Raw genomic sequence first — 20400 nt, forward strand, 5'->3', positions numbered from 1 at the left:
GTGATTTGGATGAATAGGCTATATACGCCTCTATCCAAAATTCACAATAACAATTTAAGGTTTGTTCTATGCAGAGGGTGTTGGAAAATACCCCTTGTCAGCCTTGAGGGTTATTATCAGATCAGCTCACTCCCTCCATACAGCTACCTTACCAAAACAGTATCCAGCTCATCAACATCGGTTTATCACTCCTGTCAGCTCCACTGCAATGTACCAGAAGAGTTTACCAAGACAATTTTATGCATGCATGTATGTGTTAATGTTTTTCACTTACTTGTAATTACCTGGGTCAATTATCAGCTATGCTGTCTTGACCCAGTATATAATCATAATCATATGATCTGTCCGGTGGTATTAATGATTTGTCATAGCAATTGTGCATCTGTATTAGGATCTGTTGCCATATAGTAACATGCTACTAAGGAGTAATATAGCAACTATCAGACCACAAAAATATATTTACCTACCTATTTCCTAGAAGTGCATTTCTATGTTTTCATAAAAATAACCACCTGGGAAATGCCAGGAGTGTATCAAATCTTTCCTAGGAGGCAGTCAAGGAAATGTGCAGAAATACCTAGTTACCTGAAGGATATTTAAGGTTATTGGAAGTGTGTGTGTTGGGCAGGTCATTTTACTTGATGTAGTTTATATGGAACATCAATAGTTCGTATGTGTGGAAATTTAAAAAAAGATTTCAAGTACCGATTCAGTCAGCAAACTCCTGATTTTATTCCATGCTGGCACTCTGGAGTCACTGAGGTTATAGGCATATGGTCGAATAAGCATACCGGTTTTGGAGAGGTTTTCAGAATAATTACCAAGGGTGGATACAGACTTTTAAAAAGGGTGGTTCCATTCTGGAACATGGTAATTGTACCTTCAGTCTAGCTATAGCTATACCTATAGTAGTAATATTTCATAACAAAATAATCACTCTCCAGCAATGTTTTTATAAGCCTTTAGAAAAGCATTAAGAAGTACATAGTACCAACCAATCATAGTACCTAAAACATTAATCATTTTAAGAGGCTCTTATTGTGTATGAATAGGCTGCCTGACATGGGTGGTGCCAGAATGGCATCAAACATTAACTACCAGTATACAGATAGCAAACACACTAGGCTGTTAGTCTAGTTTCACCTGCCCACGCCCACTCCGTAAACTGATTTCAGGTGTGTACCTTGTTGTCAGATGGGGTTTCAGCTGAAACTAATGTGATCCCTTGTATCCACCACTTTGTGCATGGTACTGGTGGTAATTTAAGCAAGATAAATTGTTTACTTCATGTATATAGCTAATTTTACATACATGAATACAAGAGACTTTCACCTAGTTTGGTGTAGCCAACCCGCGCGCTACGCCAGACTAACTTTCACCATGACAATAACTTTGTAGGCTTGAGGCAATTACCTGGCCACACTTTGTTGCTATACACACACTGTGCTTTTGCTATAATACTGTAGGATAGAGGAATATTAGGTCAATGTGACAAGAAACATCTACATAGATAACACTGCATTTTTAAACTACTGCATGTTTTTGGCTTGTCTGTGGTGTTCTTAAGTCTGTTTATTTTTAGTACACACTTGATTTTGTGCACACACAAATCACTGTGAGGGACACACCACACTCTATTGAATTGAAAGGATATGCAGTTTTTGGTGGCCTAATGCCTCTGTTGTTTTATTTTTGGTCATTACAACACTAGTCTTGTAAATACAGAAACCAGTTTCACCCATATTTTAATAGGAATGAAGAGCTATATGTGACCGAATTTGCTTCGTTAGGAGATATGGCGATTTTAAGTAATCATTGTGTAATAACTTCCCAGTGCCTACAGCTGTGCAAACACAAGTATGCATCTATTTACTAGCTATCACTGAGTGGGTGTATACATTTCTGATACCCAAAATTAGCCCTGTTTTGGGCAGCTTTTCTCGAGCGGGTAATAATATCACAGGTGGTAGTAATAGGGTGGGAGGGTGGGAGGGTGGGGGGCGGTGGGTGGACTTAACATAAGGGGTATAAAATGAAGCAAGAAGACGATTGGAATCCAGAGGCCAAGTTTGGGCACTCCATGGTCCTCAAATCACTCCAAATTGACTGAGAACACTATTATAAGGGGTATAAAATGAAGCAAGAAGACGATTGGAATCCAGAGGCCAAGTTTGGGCACTCCATGGTCCTCAAATCACTCCAAATTGACTGAGAACACTATTATAAGGGGTATAAAATGAAGCAAGAAGACGATTGGAATCCAGAGGCCAAGTTTGGGCACTCCATGGCCCTCAAATCACTCCAAATTGACTGAGAACACTATTATAAGGGGTATAAAATGAAGCAAGAAGACGATTGGAATCCAGAAACCAAGTTTGGGCACTCCATGGCCCTCAAATCACTCCAAATTGACTGAGAACACTATTATAAGGGGTATAAAATGAAGCAAGAAGACGATTGGAATCCAGAGGCCAAGTTTGGGCACTCCATGGTCCTCAAATCACTCCAAATTGACTGAGAACACTATTATAAGGGGTATAAAATGAAGCAAGAAGACGATTGGAATCCAGAGGCCAAGTTTGGGCACTCCATGGTCCTCAAATCACTCCAAATTGACTGAGAACACTATTATAAGGGGTATAAAATGAAGCAAGAAGACGATTGGAATCCAGAGGCCAAGTTTGGGCACTCCATGGCCCTCAAATCACTCCAAATTGACTGAGAACACTATTATAAGGGGTATAAAATGAAGCAAGAAGACGATTGGAATCCAGAAACCAAGTTTGGGCACTCCATGGCCCTCAAATCACTCCAAATTGACTGAGAACACTATTATAAGGGGTATAAAATGAAGCAAGAAGACGATTGGAATCCAGAGGCCAAGTTTGGGCACTCCATGGTCCTCAAATCACTCCAAATTGACTGAGAACACTATTATAAGGGGTATAAAATGAAGCAAGAAGACGATTGGAATCCAGAGGCCAAGTTTGGGCACTCCATGGCCCTCAAATCACTCCAAATTGACTGAGAACACTATTATAAGGGGTATAAAATGAAGCAAGAAGACGATTGGAATCCAGAGGCCAAGTTTGGGCACTCCATGGTCCTCAAATCACTCCAAATTGACTGAGAACACTATTATAAGGGGTATAAAATGAAGCAAGAAGACGATTGGAATCCAGAGGCCAAGTTTGGGCACTCCATGGTCCTCAAATCACTCCAAATTGACTGAGAACACTATTATAAGGGGTATAAAATGAAGCAAGAAGACGATTGGAATCCAGAGGCCAAGTTTGGGCACTCCATGGCCCTCAAATCACTCCAAATTGACTGAGAACACTATTATAAGGGGTATAAAATGAAGCAAGAAGACGATTGGAATCCAGAGGCCAAGTTTGGGCACTCCATGGTCCTCAAATCACTCCAAATTGACTGAGAACACTATTATAAGGGGTATAAAATGAAGCAAGAAGACGATTGGAATCCAGAGGCCAAGTTTGGGCACTCCATGGCCCTCAAATCACTCCAAATTGACTGAGAACACTATTATAAGGGGTATAAAATGAAGCAAGAAGACGATTGGAATCCAGAGGCCAAGTTTGGGCACTCCATGGTCCTCAAATCACTCCAAATTGACTGAGAACACTATTATAAGGGGTATAAAATGAAGCAAGAAGACGATTGGAATCCAGAGGCCAAGTTTGGGCACTCCATGGCCCTCAAATCACTCCAAATTGACTGAGAACACTATTATAAGGGGTATAAAATGAAGCAAGAAGACGATTGGAATCCAGAGGCCAAGTTTGGGCACTCCATGGTCCTCAAATCACTCCAAATTGACTGAGAACACTATTATAAGGGGTATAAAATGAAGCAAGAAGACGATTGGAATCCAGAGGCCAAGTTTGGGCACTCCATGGTCCTCAAATCACTCCAAATTGACTGAGAACACTATTATAAGGGGTATAAAATGAAGCAAGAAGACGATTGGAATCCAGAGGCCAAGTTTGGGCACTCCATGGCCCTCAAATCACTCCAAATTGACTGAGAACACTATTATAAGGGGTATAAAATGAAGCAAGAAGACGATTGGAATCCAGAAACCAAGTTTGGGCACTCCATGGCCCTCAAATCACTCCAAATTGACTGAGAACACTATTATAAGGGGTATAAAATGAAGCAAGAAGACGATTGGAATCCAGAGGCCAAGTTTGGGCACTCCATGGTCCTCAAATCACTCCAAATTGACTGAGAACACTATTATAAGGGCGTATAAAATGAAGCAAGAAGACGATTGGAATCCAGAGGCCAAGTTTGGGCACTCCATGGCCCTCAAATCACTCCAAATTGACTGAGAACACTATTATAAGGGGTATAAAATGAAGCAAGAAGACGATTGGAATCCAGAGGCCAAGTTTGGGCACTCCATGGTCCTCAAATCACTCCAAATTGACTGAGAACACTATTATAAGGGGTATAAAATGAAGCAAGAAGACGATTGGAATCCAGAGGCCAAGTTTGGGCACTCCATGGTCCTCAAATCACTCCAAATTGACTGAGAACACTATTATAAGGGGTATAAAATGAAGCAAGAAGACGATTGGAATCCAGAGGCCAAGTTTGGGCACTCCATGGCCCTCAAATCACTCCAAATTGACTGAGAACACTATTATAAGGGGTATAAAATGAAGCAAGAAGACGATTGGAATCCAGAGGCCAAGTTTGGGCACTCCATGGTCCTCAAATCACTCCAAATTGACTGAGAACACTATTATAAGGGGTATAAAATGAAGCAAGAAGACGATTGGAATCCAGAGGCCAAGTTTGGGCACTCCATGGCCCTCAAATCACTCCAAATTGACTGAGAACACTATTATAAGGGGTATAAAATGAAGCAAGAAGACGATTGGAATCCAGAGGCCAAGTTTGGGCACTCCATGGTCCTCAAATCACTCCAAATTGACTGAGAACACTATTATAAGGGGTATAAAATGAAGCAAGAAGACGATTGGAATCCAGAGGCCAAGTTTGGGCACTCCATGGCCCTCAAATCACTCCAAATTGACTGAGAACACTATTATAAGGGGTATAAAATGAAGCAAGAAGACGATTGGAATCCAGAGGCCAAGTTTGGGCACTCCATGGTCCTCAAATCACTCCAAATTGACTGAGAACACTATTATAAGGGGTATAAAATGAAGCAAGAAGACGATTGGAATCCAGAGGCCAAGTTTGGGCACTCCATGGTCCTCAAATCACTCCAAATTGACTGAGAACACTATTATAAGGGGTATAAAATGAAGCAAGAAGACGATTGGAATCCAGAGGCCAAGTTTGGGCACTCCATGGCCCCTCAAATCACTCCAAATTGACTGAGAACACTATTATAAGGGGTATAAAATGAAGCAAGAAGACGATTGGAATCCAGAGGCCAAGTTTGGGCACTCCATGGCCCTCAAATCACTCCAAATTGACTGAGAACACTATTGGCGAGCTCTCTGTGAAGTCCCAGCTCACTACACACCAATGACACCATTATCACAAAACCATGGCCATTCAATGGCACCAATCTCCCATTCGTGGCTTTGACAGGGTCGGAAGAAAGCTGCCACAGAAACCAGACTTGCCAGTCCTGAAGGAAGTACAGTGTGGAATATGATAGTGCATGTATTAGGCCAGCATTCCATTTCTGGTAAAAACGTAAGTTTGATTTTGTGTGTGTGGAAGCCTTGTTATGTGAAATCCGATCACATATAGCCCTAAATTTCATATAAAGTTCACCTGCCTGTAAAGCCAGTAATACAGGGTGCGGCTATAGAGTGCTCAAACTGGCTGCCACAGGTGTGGACAGGCATAGATACATATACACACAAGTTTTCAAAAAAATATTGCCATGTGCATACCCACATAGACAAATGGTAAAAAACCATGAATTTTTCCAGCACTTATACATCTCACAGTAGTGGCATGATATAGGACCATGATTATAACACACTTTTAACATACACCAGTATACATGGTGTACATGGATTAGATTCATGGCAGGTTAGAATGGGTTCATTAGCAAACCAGCTCATCACAAAGTACAAAGTACATGAGGTGTGCATAAGTGAACAAATGTGTACATGAGTGTACATGGATGAACTAGGGTGTACATGAGTGTACATGCATGGATGTACATACAAGAGTGACATGGATGTAGCTACAAGGGTGTACATGCTGGATGTAGATGCAAGGGTGTACACGGATGTACATGACTGTATATGTACAATTACAAAAGTGTACATGGAGATATGAGGGTGTACATTGTATTGCAAGGGTGCACATGAGTGCAAGGATGTACATGAGAGCACATGATGTATGTATATCGGTGTATTATGAGTTCTACAAGATGCTTATACTACTATGATACAGAGTGATGTATAGTACTTTGTGTGGGAATATCAAAGTGGAGAAAAATGCTTTATTAGTCATAAAGTAGCAAGGGTTGATAAAACACTTATACAGTAGATGTATTTTCAATGTATATTCTTTGCAATTCTTCACGCCCGATGCACTACTGCATGCTCATGTCCCAAGTGGATGTCCAGTCTTTTTATCTCAGCAAAGGAATACTAATTGACATGACATGGTACTCCATTCTTTAGTCACCAGCTTTAAGGAAGTTTTGTCAATCTATGCTAGACCTACCCAACTTGTGAGATCACCTCCAGCTACAATCCCCTAGCTGCTGATGCACTGGTAACACCATTTAGACTAGATATTGTCATTCACAACGCCATCACTTCTAGCTTAACATAATTTGTGACTCCACTCCATGAATTTTCAGCCCTATATCGATCCATATATCGAGATTGTAAATCAATTGTCAGCATATGCATGCAGTACTGCAAACGCATACACATTTCACACAGCAGACATAGCTACATTTAACAGACACTATAAAACTTATTTTTATAGTTACGACATTCAGCAATTTAATTGCAGCTTATGATCAGATGTAATGCTGCATCCGAGTGTATGAGAGTCGCAATATTTAAGTATTTCAACACGTATTTCTGCATTATTTCAATAAATATTTCATGTATTAATAATTGGATTTCTCAGATAGTGTACGAGAGTCCCAAGACGTTAGCTACCCCTTGGCTGCATCATAATATATTATACCACTTTAGAGACTCCCACTTTAACAAGACACATTACCTATATGCCACAATGAGTTTGGGCCAGGAACAGAATATGGAAGTCAACCAGAAAGATTTCCCCTTCATCTAAGAGAAGTATTGATTGGATCAGTAGCATGCATACTTTGACTAATTCTATCTCATGTTACATGAAACCCATTAGAACGCATATACCCCGGCAATAATCAGTGCTTCCCCAACAGCTGGCATTTCTGCACATAGTCTGATAATGTGATCTCTTAGCTGATCATCTGTAAGAGTCTGTTGTGGTTCATCAACCATATTTAGAACGAAGTTTCCTAGAACGAAGTCAGTGAGTTAGCCTATTTAGCTAAGCCAAATTATATTAATATATTTACCTATACTGTACAACTTCAGAAATGAAGAAAAATGTACAGACGAATCACAAAAATAATAATTTAATACAGTAAGTAAATTATAATTTAATTATACTTCAAGTGACTAGCTAGGTTAGGTAAATCATTCCAAAGTGAAATTGTTGCTGGAAAAAATGAGGACTGATATGAGGTCTTTGATGCTTGCAATGATAGGAGGTTAAAAGGATGATAATTTCTTGTACTGGAATATGTTGCAAAGTTAGTATACAAATCAAATGGGATATCAATTTCATTGTGGATAATTTTTTACATCATGGATAATCTTAATTTTGATCGTCTGCTTTCAAGTGATTCCCAGTCCAGCTGGTCCATAAGGTTAGTTACGCTAACAGTAGGGTCACGATCACATGTGTATGTATTGGTCACAAACCGGGCTGCTCTTCGTTGTATCTGCTCTAACTGGGATATTAAGGTAGACTGCCAGGGTGCCCACACTGTTGCAGCATATTCGAGTTGGGAATGAATAAATACTGTGTATGCTAATTTCTTAGCATGGATTGAGGTACATGAGATATTACGTTTGAGAAATTCCAAGGTTTTGTTGGCTTTAGCTGTTATGTAGTTGACACGCATGTTCCATTTTAGGTCTGATTTGATGATGACACCTAAGTACTTGCAACTATCAACTTGGGACAAGGGAGAGTTAGTTATCCATGTAATAGGTTCTTGAGATAGTGTAAAGCTTACTTAGGGTTACACTCATGCTGTGACATTTATCTACATTGAGTTTCATTTGCCATATCGAGGCCCATTCCATAAAGGAATTAATATCGCTTTGGAGTAAAATAGCATCTTCTGTACATTTAATTTGTCTGTATAATATGCAGTCATCAGCAAAATTTAATAGTCTTATTGTGGAGTGTTTGATGACTTCTGGTAGATCATTTATGTATATTGAAAACAGTATGGGACCTAGGACTGTGCCTTGTGGAACTCCGGAAGTAACTGGAATTGGAGAAGAAATTGAGCCATCTATGATTACTTGTTGATGACGATTTGTTAGAAAAGATTTAATCCACTGATAAATATTGTTGTCTATGCCATACCATTTCAACTTATAAAGTAAACGCTGATGAGGAACCTTGTCAAAGGCTTTGGCAAAGTCTGTATAAATAATGTCGGACTGAATACCATTGTTGTGGTTCAACATCAGATCATGTACAAATGCAATTAATTGTGATTCACAAGATCTATTTCTTCTGAAACCATGTTGCGAGTCAGAGAGAATATTGTTAAGACTGTAGATGGTGCATTATTTGTGCCGCTAAAATATGTTCAAAGATTTTGCTACTGATTGAAGTTAATGACACTGGTCTGTAATTGGAGGCAGAGCTCTTATCCCCCTTCTTGTGTACTGGGACAATATTAGCAATTCCAATCTTGCGGGACTAGACTAGCGGAATCCAGAGTGATTTGGAATATAGGGGCAAGTTCACTGTGTGCCTCTTTGAGGACCCTTACACTGATGTGATCAGGACCAGAGGCTTTGTGAACATCTAGGCCAACGGCTAGTACTGAAATTGTCAATCAGCCAGCTGCCGGTGGTGACTTAAAAGTATCGCCGGAGCGTGCGAATTTTTTTTTTGGGCACACTTTTGACTTAGAAAATTTTCACGCATTACTTTTCCGTATAATGTTGCGCATGTAACACCGGATACTAACTTCGTCAAGACTTGGAGTCCCAGGCCTGCCAACCTGGAAAGTAAAAAAATCTTGAGATTTCTGTACCTTTATTGTAGTATTGCAGTGTGTAGTAAAAAAAACTGGTATATGCTATGCTGAGACCAAAAAAAAAAAAAAAAAAAAAAAAAAAAAAAAAAAGGTCTCGACTTTTCTCAAAAACCGTGAGATTCGATCTGCTGCCCTTGAGCAGGGTAGTGAAACCGTGAGACTCACGGTAAACCCGTGAGAGTTGGCAGGCCTGGAGTCCATAGACAGAGACTTGGTTCACAGGGCCTCAATGTCGTGTTCTCCGCCAGGTTGACAGCAGAAAAGAAGGACGAAATGGCTATTATGGCTTTAGGGGAAAGGTGGTTTTTCACAGCCTGCCTCAACTGATTTGTCAATGGCGTCTCGTATTTTAAGGCACAGCACAGAGCTACCCGGCAGTATCTGATTCAGTGGAGCTGTTTAACATGTGAGTATGAAGCAGCTTGTGTATTCACTAAATAAATGGATTGAAGATTAATGTACTATCTTGTCTCATTAATGATGCCGGGGGTTCACTGAACAGGAATCATTCAGTATGAATTCTGGTACTAGATAACTGAACCATAGGGGTTTTAGTATCCATAACTGAACAAGGAATAGTCACTACCTAACAGTATGGACCTGTAAAACCCTCTGTCACCGGGATCAAGATGTTTGATTAGGCCAGGCAAACTTGATTAATTGTTTCTCGGCAACCCTGCTTGCATCTCTTTTTACCCCACCGCATCTAATTTCATTATTGCTGTTTAGGGATCTGCAATACATATCGATACGGCAATATATCGATACTGCAAATACGTATCACGATACAATACTGTACTCAGGAAATATCGATATATCGAAGTTTTCTAGTAGAACAGGTAGTGATTGCTCTATTGCTGCAACAGTGATCTAAATACTCGAACAGAAAGCCTACCTGTGCTATAAAATGCAACGTTACAAGAAGCCATACAAAAATGCGTTTATAAGTGCTGCTGTTACTGTGTTATGGCTAAAGTATTCTTCTAAAAACAGTAGCTGTTACACTTTTAGTATAAACAAGAGTACATTTTGTACTCTTGGTATAAAGAATTAGCAGTAAACATCTGCTATATATACTAGCCATCTTGACAACTCAGCAAAATGCAGAGAAATCTGGACAAGCCTTGGTAGCTAATTGTCTGGGTGGTGTAATAGAGGCAGGTATCCAGGTAGAGATGTGCTTTTAACAGCAACTCTGTTTTCCATACTAAAAATCATACAAGGAAACACTAGCTATTTGTCACATCATGATCAGTATAATTATTACTGTAGTTTAGTAGCATTCACTGAATAAAGAAATTGTATACACAGTGAATGTAGAATCAGTGTTGGCTGTTTAAGGTACAGATAAATTGGATATCGTTACAACTATTAGCTAATATGCCAGTCATAACTAGCAGGAGCTCATCAAGTCCTGTAACTAGCCATGACCACTTTATTATAGTATCATGATACAGTATCGTATCGAACAGTTTATTGATGGTGATACGCGATACACAAAATGCACTGTATCGCAGAACACTATTGCTGTTATCAATCACGTGCATTCGTATTTTGATGCTAAGAAGGCTGGCTATCATTTTACAGCACAGCAAATGTTACTTGCACCTCAGTTACGGTGGTAAAACGTAAGTACTAGTTCTTAAAAGGCTTTAGCTAACCTTTATAGTAACAAACAGCTTGATTTGGAATATTTTCTTTAATAATGAATAATGAAAAATGACCTCCTGCCCGCATGGAAATCCAAATTTTTGTGGATGAGAAACAAGTAATCAAGTTTGCCTGGCCTAATTGTAATATCATTTGAATATGGGCCTTGATCGCTTGACTTAGTAGTATGGAAGCATATTGTTTTGTTGGACGTCTTGATTCCTTACAAACTAACATCTTGATTGCTTGGTTAAATTTTAATACTGTTTGCAGGTGGTTTTACAGAAGTTATTGGTGTAGTGACTATACCTGAACAAGCAGTTGTATTTTTGATTGTGTGTTGTCTTATTACTTGTTCAGAAAGAAATACAAAGGCATGATATGTGGATTGCTAAAATGTGGTAAAATCAGTAATTTTTGTGGTTTAGACATCGATCGCCATACAACTTGTATAGGAACTACTTAATATTTATTTTCCGTGGATAAGATGCCCACGAAATCCACGAAAATGTGTATCCCATGAAAATTTCTTGCCCTACAGTATCTCAATTATATCAGGGGTTAATGTAGGGGGGCCGAACCCCAACCCCACCCCCCCCGGTTTAGCTATTGCCTCCCTAGGTTTATACCTAAAGCCTTGAGAAATGGAAAGGTTTAGTTGATCCCAAATTTGTATAATCGAATGGTCAATATTCAATGGCATCACAGTAAATTTCACCAAAATTGAGTATATTTACATCCATAATTTTCAAAATTTTCCTGGGGAGCATACCCCCAGACCCCCCCTAGAATTTGAAGTGGCTTAATTGCCCTTCCCAGCTTAAAAATCTGGGTTGAGTCCTGCGTATGTAAATAGGAAGTAACGTTTCCCAGCGTTTGTCACTTAGCCCTACAAAGATGGTAACTGATTTTATGTTATGTTATAGGTATTACATTATTATTACTTCATGTATGTAATGATGTGGTCATCACTTTGTGTGATGATCTGTGATCACGTGTGTATTAAGTGTGGTGTTCTTAATTTGTTGGTGGATTCACTTCAACAACTTCAAGATCACAAAGTGTTTTCACAAAACCAACATCTAAATAAGAGCGAGTCCATATACGTAGCTGTATTCTCACAGTGATCACATGTAGCTTAGATGACTTCAATGATTTTGAGACAGGAACAAAGATGGTATTTATTCAGTAGTTTGACTTTACTAGACTGTGAGTTAAGATGGCAACAATTGGTCTATTATGTGAACTTCTGTTTTCATCAAAAAATTCTAACTGTGGAGTGCGGGTGGGCAGGTCACCACCACTATCCATTATCACACTACATGTCAACAGCTAGGCTATGCCTGATTTTGAAAAGGATTCTGGTGTATTCTGGTGTATTTCCAATGTGTAATCTCAACTGATAGCATTTCCATTGTCTGTTTGACACCAACTTCTTGCTTGTAAAATTCTGCAAGCACTACAACTATAGAGGGCTTACTGCACAAATCTAAGCATTTTTTGACACTCTGCAGAGCATTGTGTAGCTTTGTACAAACATGGCCATTTGAAAAACTGACCTGTGCATGTTCATTTTTTTTAAAATTCAGACAAAACAATGGATAAATCTGCAATAACAGGTAATTTGTGGTAAAGCGAAAATTACCCACTAGTACAGCAAGTCATATAGTGTGCAGGAATCATGTATGCATGTCTACAGAGGCACAGATGTAATTACACAAATTGTTGACCTTTTAAACGAGTGACTATAGGGGTTACTTTACAGGCTATCATAACAGCAAGAGTGAATAATAATAGATAAATAATTCTACGTATATGACTCAATCATGGTGAAACTCCGCTGGATTGTAGGCACCCTGTTTTTGGAGGACATCTGTCTAGGTCCTATATATATATATATATATATCAACAGCTGTAGTACAGTGAAACCTCACTTAGCAACCACCTCGTTACAGTGGGCCACAATCATGAAACCCAGATCTATTTCCTATAACATCTCATTGATTTATTTTTTGTTAACATGGCCACCTCATTAGTAGTAGGCCAGCGGCTACTTTCTTTAGGACCAAACTGATGACACTAATGTAAAATTCAAAGTGGCCAGTACTTGAGCAGGCATTAAGCCCAACATTAAACAGAAAGCCAAAATGACTAAAATTTTACTTTCACACATACTACACTTGATCAATAAAGGAAGCTTTCTTTATATCTACTTGTCATGATACATAGTTGATCATGAGTGACTGTTCTTCTATTACAGTTCGCAAACTTTTATGCAAAACCTGCTTACTCAAGGTCCAATCTAGCTATCAAAGCTGCACTTATTATTTGGGAATTGTACGTAACGCTTAATTCAACATATATATTCCACTTGTAGTCATCTCTGACTTATGCCTAAACTGTATGTTTCATTTCTACCCAGTAGTAGTGAAATAACCATTATGATAGTGTAAATCACAGTACTAAAGGTCACCTCATCAATAGGGTCACTTATTTAGTACATCTTATACAAACGACCAAACAAATTCCTGATTTTAAAGGGATTTCACTATAAACAAATATTTTTGCTTCTGTGCTGTTTCTTGTACAGGAGCAGTAATATTATGAGTCAAGCACGCTTGGAACTTTTAATGACCTAGTGCATGAATAGTATATGTATACTTTAACAAGTTGAACCTCTATGTAATGGACAATTTGAGACCAACTTTACTGATAGCTACAAGGAGGCTGTCCTTTATATTGCATTCTATAGGAATAACAGAAATGTTTCATTGTAAGGTTAAATTTATAGTGGAGAGTGCAGGTTCTATAGTACTTCTGTGATATTCCATTTAGCACTTCTTCAGACGCATAATATAATGCAAAGGACGGTTGTAAATGGTTCAGTACTGCTGATCCAGTTGACCCACCAACCCAAATAGAAATTTGAGGTGGGCATCAAGAGCTATAATTATAGTCTTTTTGGCACAATGTCCACACTTCCAAGCTTTGTTAGTTCGTTCTACATTCATAGCATCATTATATTATAGGATATTACCTACACAATTGTCTGCAAGAGAAATAAATGAGTAGCTACAAATACCTAACAATATTTTAACACTCATAGTCAATGATTGGTGAGTGGGTGTGGCTCCATGAAAGTCTAACCCAGCTAGGCAGCTGCAGCAACCCACAATTCCCATAAGTGGTCATTGCACCCTTGCTTGACGTCATACAGACTAGTTGCCTGCAATTCCCATAAGTGTGCAGCATGCAATGTGGGTGTAGCACCACACACATATCACTAAAGATCCCAAACCACATTCTTTAATGTGGGTGTGGCTCCACATTACAGTAAGTTTCTTGACAAGGTGACCTCCAAGGAAAATACCAATAGATAACACTAGTAGCTCTTCAAGTTCAAACATGCCTATAATGAAAAAGTGTACTTTGAAATTTCAAATGCCAAAATTAATGTTCGTAGACTATGGTACCTGAGAACTGATACCAATTGTGCATAGCTGTAGTAGAGTAAACCTCATAACTTTCTTTTCTATCTCCTACATTGTTTTTGGGTACAATTAGTTGGACAACAAGAGATATATACGGAGACACCACAAAGCATCCACTATAGCTGACACAACAATGCACTATAATTAATAGCATGGAATGTGAATAACTTCCTGTATAGCCATCAAACACACAAAAGGACAAGACATTGTCAAAAAAAAGTACAATCAGATAAGTAACTAAAATACTTCTGTTTATACAATTACAAGTTCATTAAACAAGTTTACCACATTAATTAAACACTTGTAGCAAATAACTTACTCTACACTTACTACATAGCCTTTAGGTGTGGATTTTTATATTCAGTCCCAGTACTAGCTATATATCTTACTGAGTAAAAGTTACTCAATTACACACTACTCATTCACCACTGGATAATGCAGAGATTGGAAATACTCTGTATCAACCTTCTAAATTATGATTTTGTGACAGTCTAGCATTAGATACAGACATAGACAAGGTGGAACTGAGCTAGCATAGTGTGCAATGAGGTGGGCATACGTACAACACAGCAAAAGTACAATTGGCTGCACTGGAGTAATAAGACTAAACCAAATTCTATATAATAAAAATTATAACAATAGACCATAGCCCATCAACAAATATTTGTGCTTTCCAATACATCACAACATACCAGTGTCATTATAGTATACATAAAAAGTACTTTAATCATGTCTTATGCTATATCTATACACTTGAGTGTTTAGTCTAGTAAAGCCAAACTATTGTCTTTGTTCCTGTCTCAAAGTCATCTTAGCTGCACGTGATCACCGTGAGAATACAGCTATATGGACTTTAGATGTTGGTTTTGTGGAAACGCTTTGCGATCTTGAAGTGAATCCACCTACAAATTAAGAACACCACACTCAATACACATGTGATCACAGATCATCACACAAAGTGATTACCACATCATTACATACATGAAGTAATAATAATGTAATACCTATAACACAACATAAAAATCAGCTGCCATCTCTGTAGGGCTAAGCGGCAAATGCTGGGAAACGTTACTTCCTATTGTGACAGCGCTACATTTGATTGAAACAGGTATCAGTATGTAAGAAGTTGAAGTTAGTTTTTACGACAATAGAATAAGAAACACACATCATGCCTTTGTATTTCTTTCTGAACAATTAGTAGTAATAAGACAACACTCAATCAAAAATACAACTGCTTGTTCAGGTATAGTCACTACACCAATAACTCCTGTAAAACCACAGTATTAAAATTTAACCAAGCAATCAAGACGTCCACCAAAACAATATGCTTCCACACTCACTAAGTCAAGCAATCGAGGCCCATATTCAAATGATATCACAATTAATCAAACATCTTGATCCCGGTGACAGAGGGTTTTACAAGTCCATACTGTTAGGTAGTAACTATTCCTTGTTCAGTTATAGATACTAAAAATCCTATGGTTCAGTTATCTAGTGCCAGAATTCATACTGAATGATTCCTGTTCAGTGAACCCCCAGCATCATTAATGAGACAAGATAGTACATTAATCTTCAGTCCATTTATTTAGTGAACACACAAGCTGCTTCATACTCACATGTTAAACAGCTTCACTGAATCAGATACTGCCGGGTAGCTCTGTGCTGTGCCTTAAAATGCGAGACGCCATTGCAGTTGAGGCAGGCTGTGAAAAACCACCTTTCCCCTAAAGCCATTTCGTCCTTCTTTTCTGCTGTCAACCTGGCGGAGAACACGACATTGAGGCACTGTGAACCAAGTCTCTGTCTATGGACTCCAAGTCTTGACGAAGTTAGTATCCGGTGTTACATGCGCAACATTATCCGGAAAAAGGAATGCGTGAAAATTTTCTAAGTCGAAAGTGTGCCCAAAAAAAAAATTCGCCCGGAGCGTTCTATTGCAAAAAACCTTCCCTAGTGGAATAACTCGCCATGCAGCAAGTGTGTTATATACTTTTACTTACTTTATACCAGCGCTACTGACTCAAAACTGCACCAGCGAAAAATTTCACCCTCCTATACGGTATAAACTCTAATCGATAAGCGCCGTGACAGAGAAAATCCCAGGCCGTTGGCATAGATTATAGAGAGATAATCTATGCCGTTGGTGACCCCTCGCTAGTAATCAAAACTGACTCTGAGCATCCTGAAAACCCCAAGGAAACTCTGGCTTTGAAGTGCTGCTCATATCGTGTCAGCTACGTCTACGGCGCGTTGATCGCGTCCCGACTTCGTGATCGTTGGTCCTAAAGCAGCCAAGCTATGAAATTTGTCATAGCCGCCATTATTATACTTGCTAAGGGCCTCGCTGTTACAAGTAGGCAGGATAGTAAATTGTGTTGGTATCAATGTTTTTGGCTTATAAATCAGTTTAGCTATACTCAGTGGTGCAGATAATAGATGTAGTGTGCAGATAATAGATGTAGTGTGCAGATACTGTGTTTCCTATATATATATGTAGATTGTGGTCACATACGTATCTGTGATGATGATGACTGTAGTGTGAAGTCTGGTAGACTGGAGTTTCAGTTAGAAAGTGGCACATGGGGTACTGTGAGTGAATATGGATTTCACAAGGAAGCAGCTGGTGTGGCTTGCAGACAGCTGGAATACCAAAGTGGTGATGTGCTTGAAAAACCACAGTAAGTTTTGGGCAAATGGAAACTGGAAGTGGAAATGGTCAAATCATCATATAAATGTATACAACCCTTGTTTAGTGGTCATCTCTTAAAGACTACCTTCGTACAAAGACCACATTGTACAAAGACCGCTTTGTGGTCACCTCTGATAAAGACACCTCTTTACATGGTAATATTTGGTAAGCCTCAAACTCATGTCAGTGTTTCATTACTCATAACAATGTCATCTCTTTGTCCACACTTCACTCAAGTCATATACCATCATCGCTTAATTTTTACCGGCATAAATAATACTATGGTACCAGAATGTGTCATCATACAAAAATATTCCATTCAAGTAAAATGTAGTTAGTACACTACAACCTACTGTATCAACAAAGAACCTATAGTCTTTCTAGGTGTTTTGATATAATGGTCTGACATAAGATGTTTGGAAAATGTGAAGAGGTGGTCTTTGTAAAGAGGTGATCTTTGTGCCTTAGCCGTCTTTGAGATCTAATTATATTGTGGTCTTTGTACAGAGGTGGTCTTTATAAGAAGGTGGTCTTTAAGAGGTGGCCACTAAACAAGGGTTTTACTCTAGGGTATGATGATTTGACAAAAACCGTTTCCAGTTTCCAATTCCACTGCTTCCAATTGCCCTTGCCCATAAGTTTTGTGGTCTGCTGTCATGCAGTTATGGTCGTGTTGAAATGGTTTTAGTCACCTTTTCTTAATGTGGGAGTGCAGGTAGGCTCGGTGACACACGCTGACAAACATTTTATTTACTTGCTACACTTGTCCAAGGATCACTCTTTATTCCCACCATATAGACTAAATCTTTGTCCATGACTCTAATTCCTAGGAATATCCCCCATGAAATAGTGTCAAGTCTGAGGTTAGTAGCATCCAGTTGGCATCCCTTTGAGGGCTGTATTTTGGGGGTTGGTTATATTGTCCTTTAATTAAAAATCCTCATGATCAATGTAAAAGTTACGTCTCTTGAAAACTTTTGTGTAAGGGACAAAATTTTGGAGAATTGTTTAAATTTGCTTGCTATTTTGATAAACCTTATTAGGTGACAGCTATACTAGATCAATAGGTAAACCACCATAATTTATTTTCTTAAACAAAAAATTGTCATGCACCATATTTAAGTGTAACACTATAGTGAGGTGCACATGCATATATATTATCAGTGCATGGTGGGTCCAGTCTTTTTAAAAGGAGTCCAGTTTTGTAGCTACCAAGTTGTGATCACTGCCCAGCAATATTTCATGAGGTAAATCATATAATTCAGGCCTCTGGCAAAGCAACTGACATCAGAGTAACAAAATCAAGCACATATGAAAGTACTGGGGGTGGTACTGAGATTTCCTTGATTTAGTATCTAGTAACTTTTAGGATGATAAACTGAATAATATCATATTTCAAGCATGCAGTATTTAATGTTATCAAGGCTCTTCTTAGTTCCTAAAGGGGAGGTCCATGCAACCTGCCTCTGATAGGAACACTGGAAGTCATCAGTGCCGGTTTTTTATTGTAATCTTGTTACAGCTTCCCCTCAACCAACCTTCCTGTTGTGATATACCATACAAACTGCCAAGGAAATGAGAAGAATCTATCCGATTGTATCCTAGAATTTTGCAGTGAATCGTATTGTCACCATACAATTGATGTTGGCATCTCCTGCTGTAAGTGGTTGTAGTGTTGTAATGTGTTATCAGACAGTACATGTGTAGCTAATGAGGATAAAGATGATGATGTTTACAAGCGGTGGGTATTTGTTATTAGTTCAGCAGGAGGACTAGCATTGATCATTTGTGTGATTGTTACTACAATATCATCATGTATTGGCTATAAAGTTTACAAGAGACGAAAAAAATATGAGGTTCTAGATCCATCAGAAGGCAATCGTAACAGTTTAAATAGTGACCATAATTCTGACAGTTGTTGTTGTATTACATAATATTATGTATGTAACTGCTACACTGCATGAACGCAAATCTTGTAGTTGGGAATTTTAGTGAACCCTCACTTAGCAGTCATCTCTCTAATAAACCGCTTTATTATAAAGTGGCAAGCATTTAGTAGGTCTCACTGTAATGAGGTTTTCACTGTGAACATACGTATCCCATAGTCATTACAACAGTTGTAATTCACTTACTTGAATTTCTTTTTATATCTAAAATTTTGTGACCTATATATCTGTGATATATGCTTGCTTTTGTATTAATAGTACATGTTGCTGACCACAGTCAATGTGTATATAACCATACCAGTGATTTACATCTTCCCATATAATTGCTATAAAGGCATTGAGTGTGCATGCATAATACATGCATGTAAGGGTTGCTTAATATTTTTGATGTAGCTACATGTATACTGGTATAATTGATATTAGCAAGTGTAATAACAATCATCAGTCAGGTGATTATTTAAATTATGGCCTTATGAAATCATAGAAATGCATTTCTAGGAAATAGTAAGGTTAATATAGTTGTGGTCTATAGTTTATCCTGTGATCATCCAACAGATACTAATACAAATGTAAAATTATATTGTGACATCAACACAGCTGGTCATATATATACCAGATAATAATCCAATGCAAGGCTGACCAGGGATATTAAACTTTATAGTGTGAAAACAGAACACCAAAGGTCTGTTGGTAGCAACCAACAGCCATATCATAAAGTAAAATTATTACTAACAACTTAACTAATCATAAAGTTCAGTGGTTTGCATCATGTCCTGATCCGTAATTGATTAAGGTTTTTCTTTTAATGGCCGCTAGCCAGAGCTAGCACTGTACCCCCAATACCAGTGATTGTAATGCATGTATGCCTGGCAGTCTGACTGTAAACTCATAATCATATCAAATCAAATCAAAGAAGCAACGTGATGTAAGCTATAATGTGCAAGCTGGTATTATTGTGCATTATCAGAGGAGGGTGGTCATGCGTCATCAAACATCTCGTGATCTCAAAGAAAAGTTTAACAGTATCGATATAATGTGTGAAATAATATCAATAACCAGAGCTCTGCTCCAACCAAAACATTGGCACCATGTGTTTTATTATTATTATTATTTGCGTGTGCTGTGCAGAAATCAATGTGATTATAACGCACAGGTGTGATTGTGATAATTATCTAAGAGGGTACAAAACTGATCGTGTGTGGGGGAGTTGACTATATGAAGGAGGATTGAGTTCCACAGTTTGATTGTCGAGGGGAAAAGGAAAATTTAAAACTATCAATTCTAGTATCTAGTTGATTGAAGTAGCCATTT

At 38.4% G+C, this 20400-nt stretch overlaps 1 protein-coding gene and 1 long non-coding RNA gene across 2 annotated transcripts; one reads left to right on the forward strand and one right to left on the reverse strand.

Moving 5' to 3' along the window:
• Window positions 1-15050: 15050 nt before the first annotated feature.
• Window positions 15051-16393, reverse strand: LOC136264184 (uncharacterized). The gene is made up of 2 exons (XR_010704995.1): window positions 16071-16393; window positions 15051-15356 (listed from the first exon to the last, which is right to left on the reverse strand). It is a non-coding gene; the product is annotated as an uncharacterized lncRNA (long non-coding RNA).
• Window positions 16394-16590: 197 nt separating this feature from the next.
• On the forward strand, window positions 16591-19360 carry LOC136264183 (neurotrypsin-like). The gene is made up of 4 exons (XM_066058892.1): window positions 16591-16807; window positions 16952-17132; window positions 18666-18802; window positions 18851-19360. The coding sequence occupies exons 1-4, from the start codon at window positions 16753-16755 to the stop codon at window positions 19075-19077; spliced, it is 600 nt and encodes a 199-aa protein (XP_065914964.1). The 5' UTR covers window positions 16591-16752; the 3' UTR covers window positions 19078-19360.
• The last annotated feature ends 1040 nt before the right edge of the window (window positions 19361-20400 follow it).

Source organism: Dysidea avara, chromosome 8 (genome assembly GCF_963678975.1).
Source record: "Dysidea avara chromosome 8, odDysAvar1.4, whole genome shotgun sequence".
Lineage (NCBI taxonomy): Eukaryota > Metazoa > Porifera > Demospongiae > Dictyoceratida > Dysideidae > Dysidea > Dysidea avara.

Bases quoted from the DNA above. Each gene is read 5' to 3' on its own strand.
- LOC136264183 (XM_066058892.1), top strand. From the start codon at position 16,753: ATGAAATTTGTCATAGCCGCCATTATTATACTTGCTAAGGGCCTCGCT. The intron at 17,133-18,665 runs GTAAGTTTTGGG...ATCTTGTTACAG, and splicing joins GATGTGCTTGAAAAACCACA to CTTCCCCTCAACCAACCTTC. The intron at 18,803-18,850 runs GTAAGTGGTTGT...GTACATGTGTAG, and splicing joins TGATGTTGGCATCTCCTGCT to CTAATGAGGATAAAGATGAT.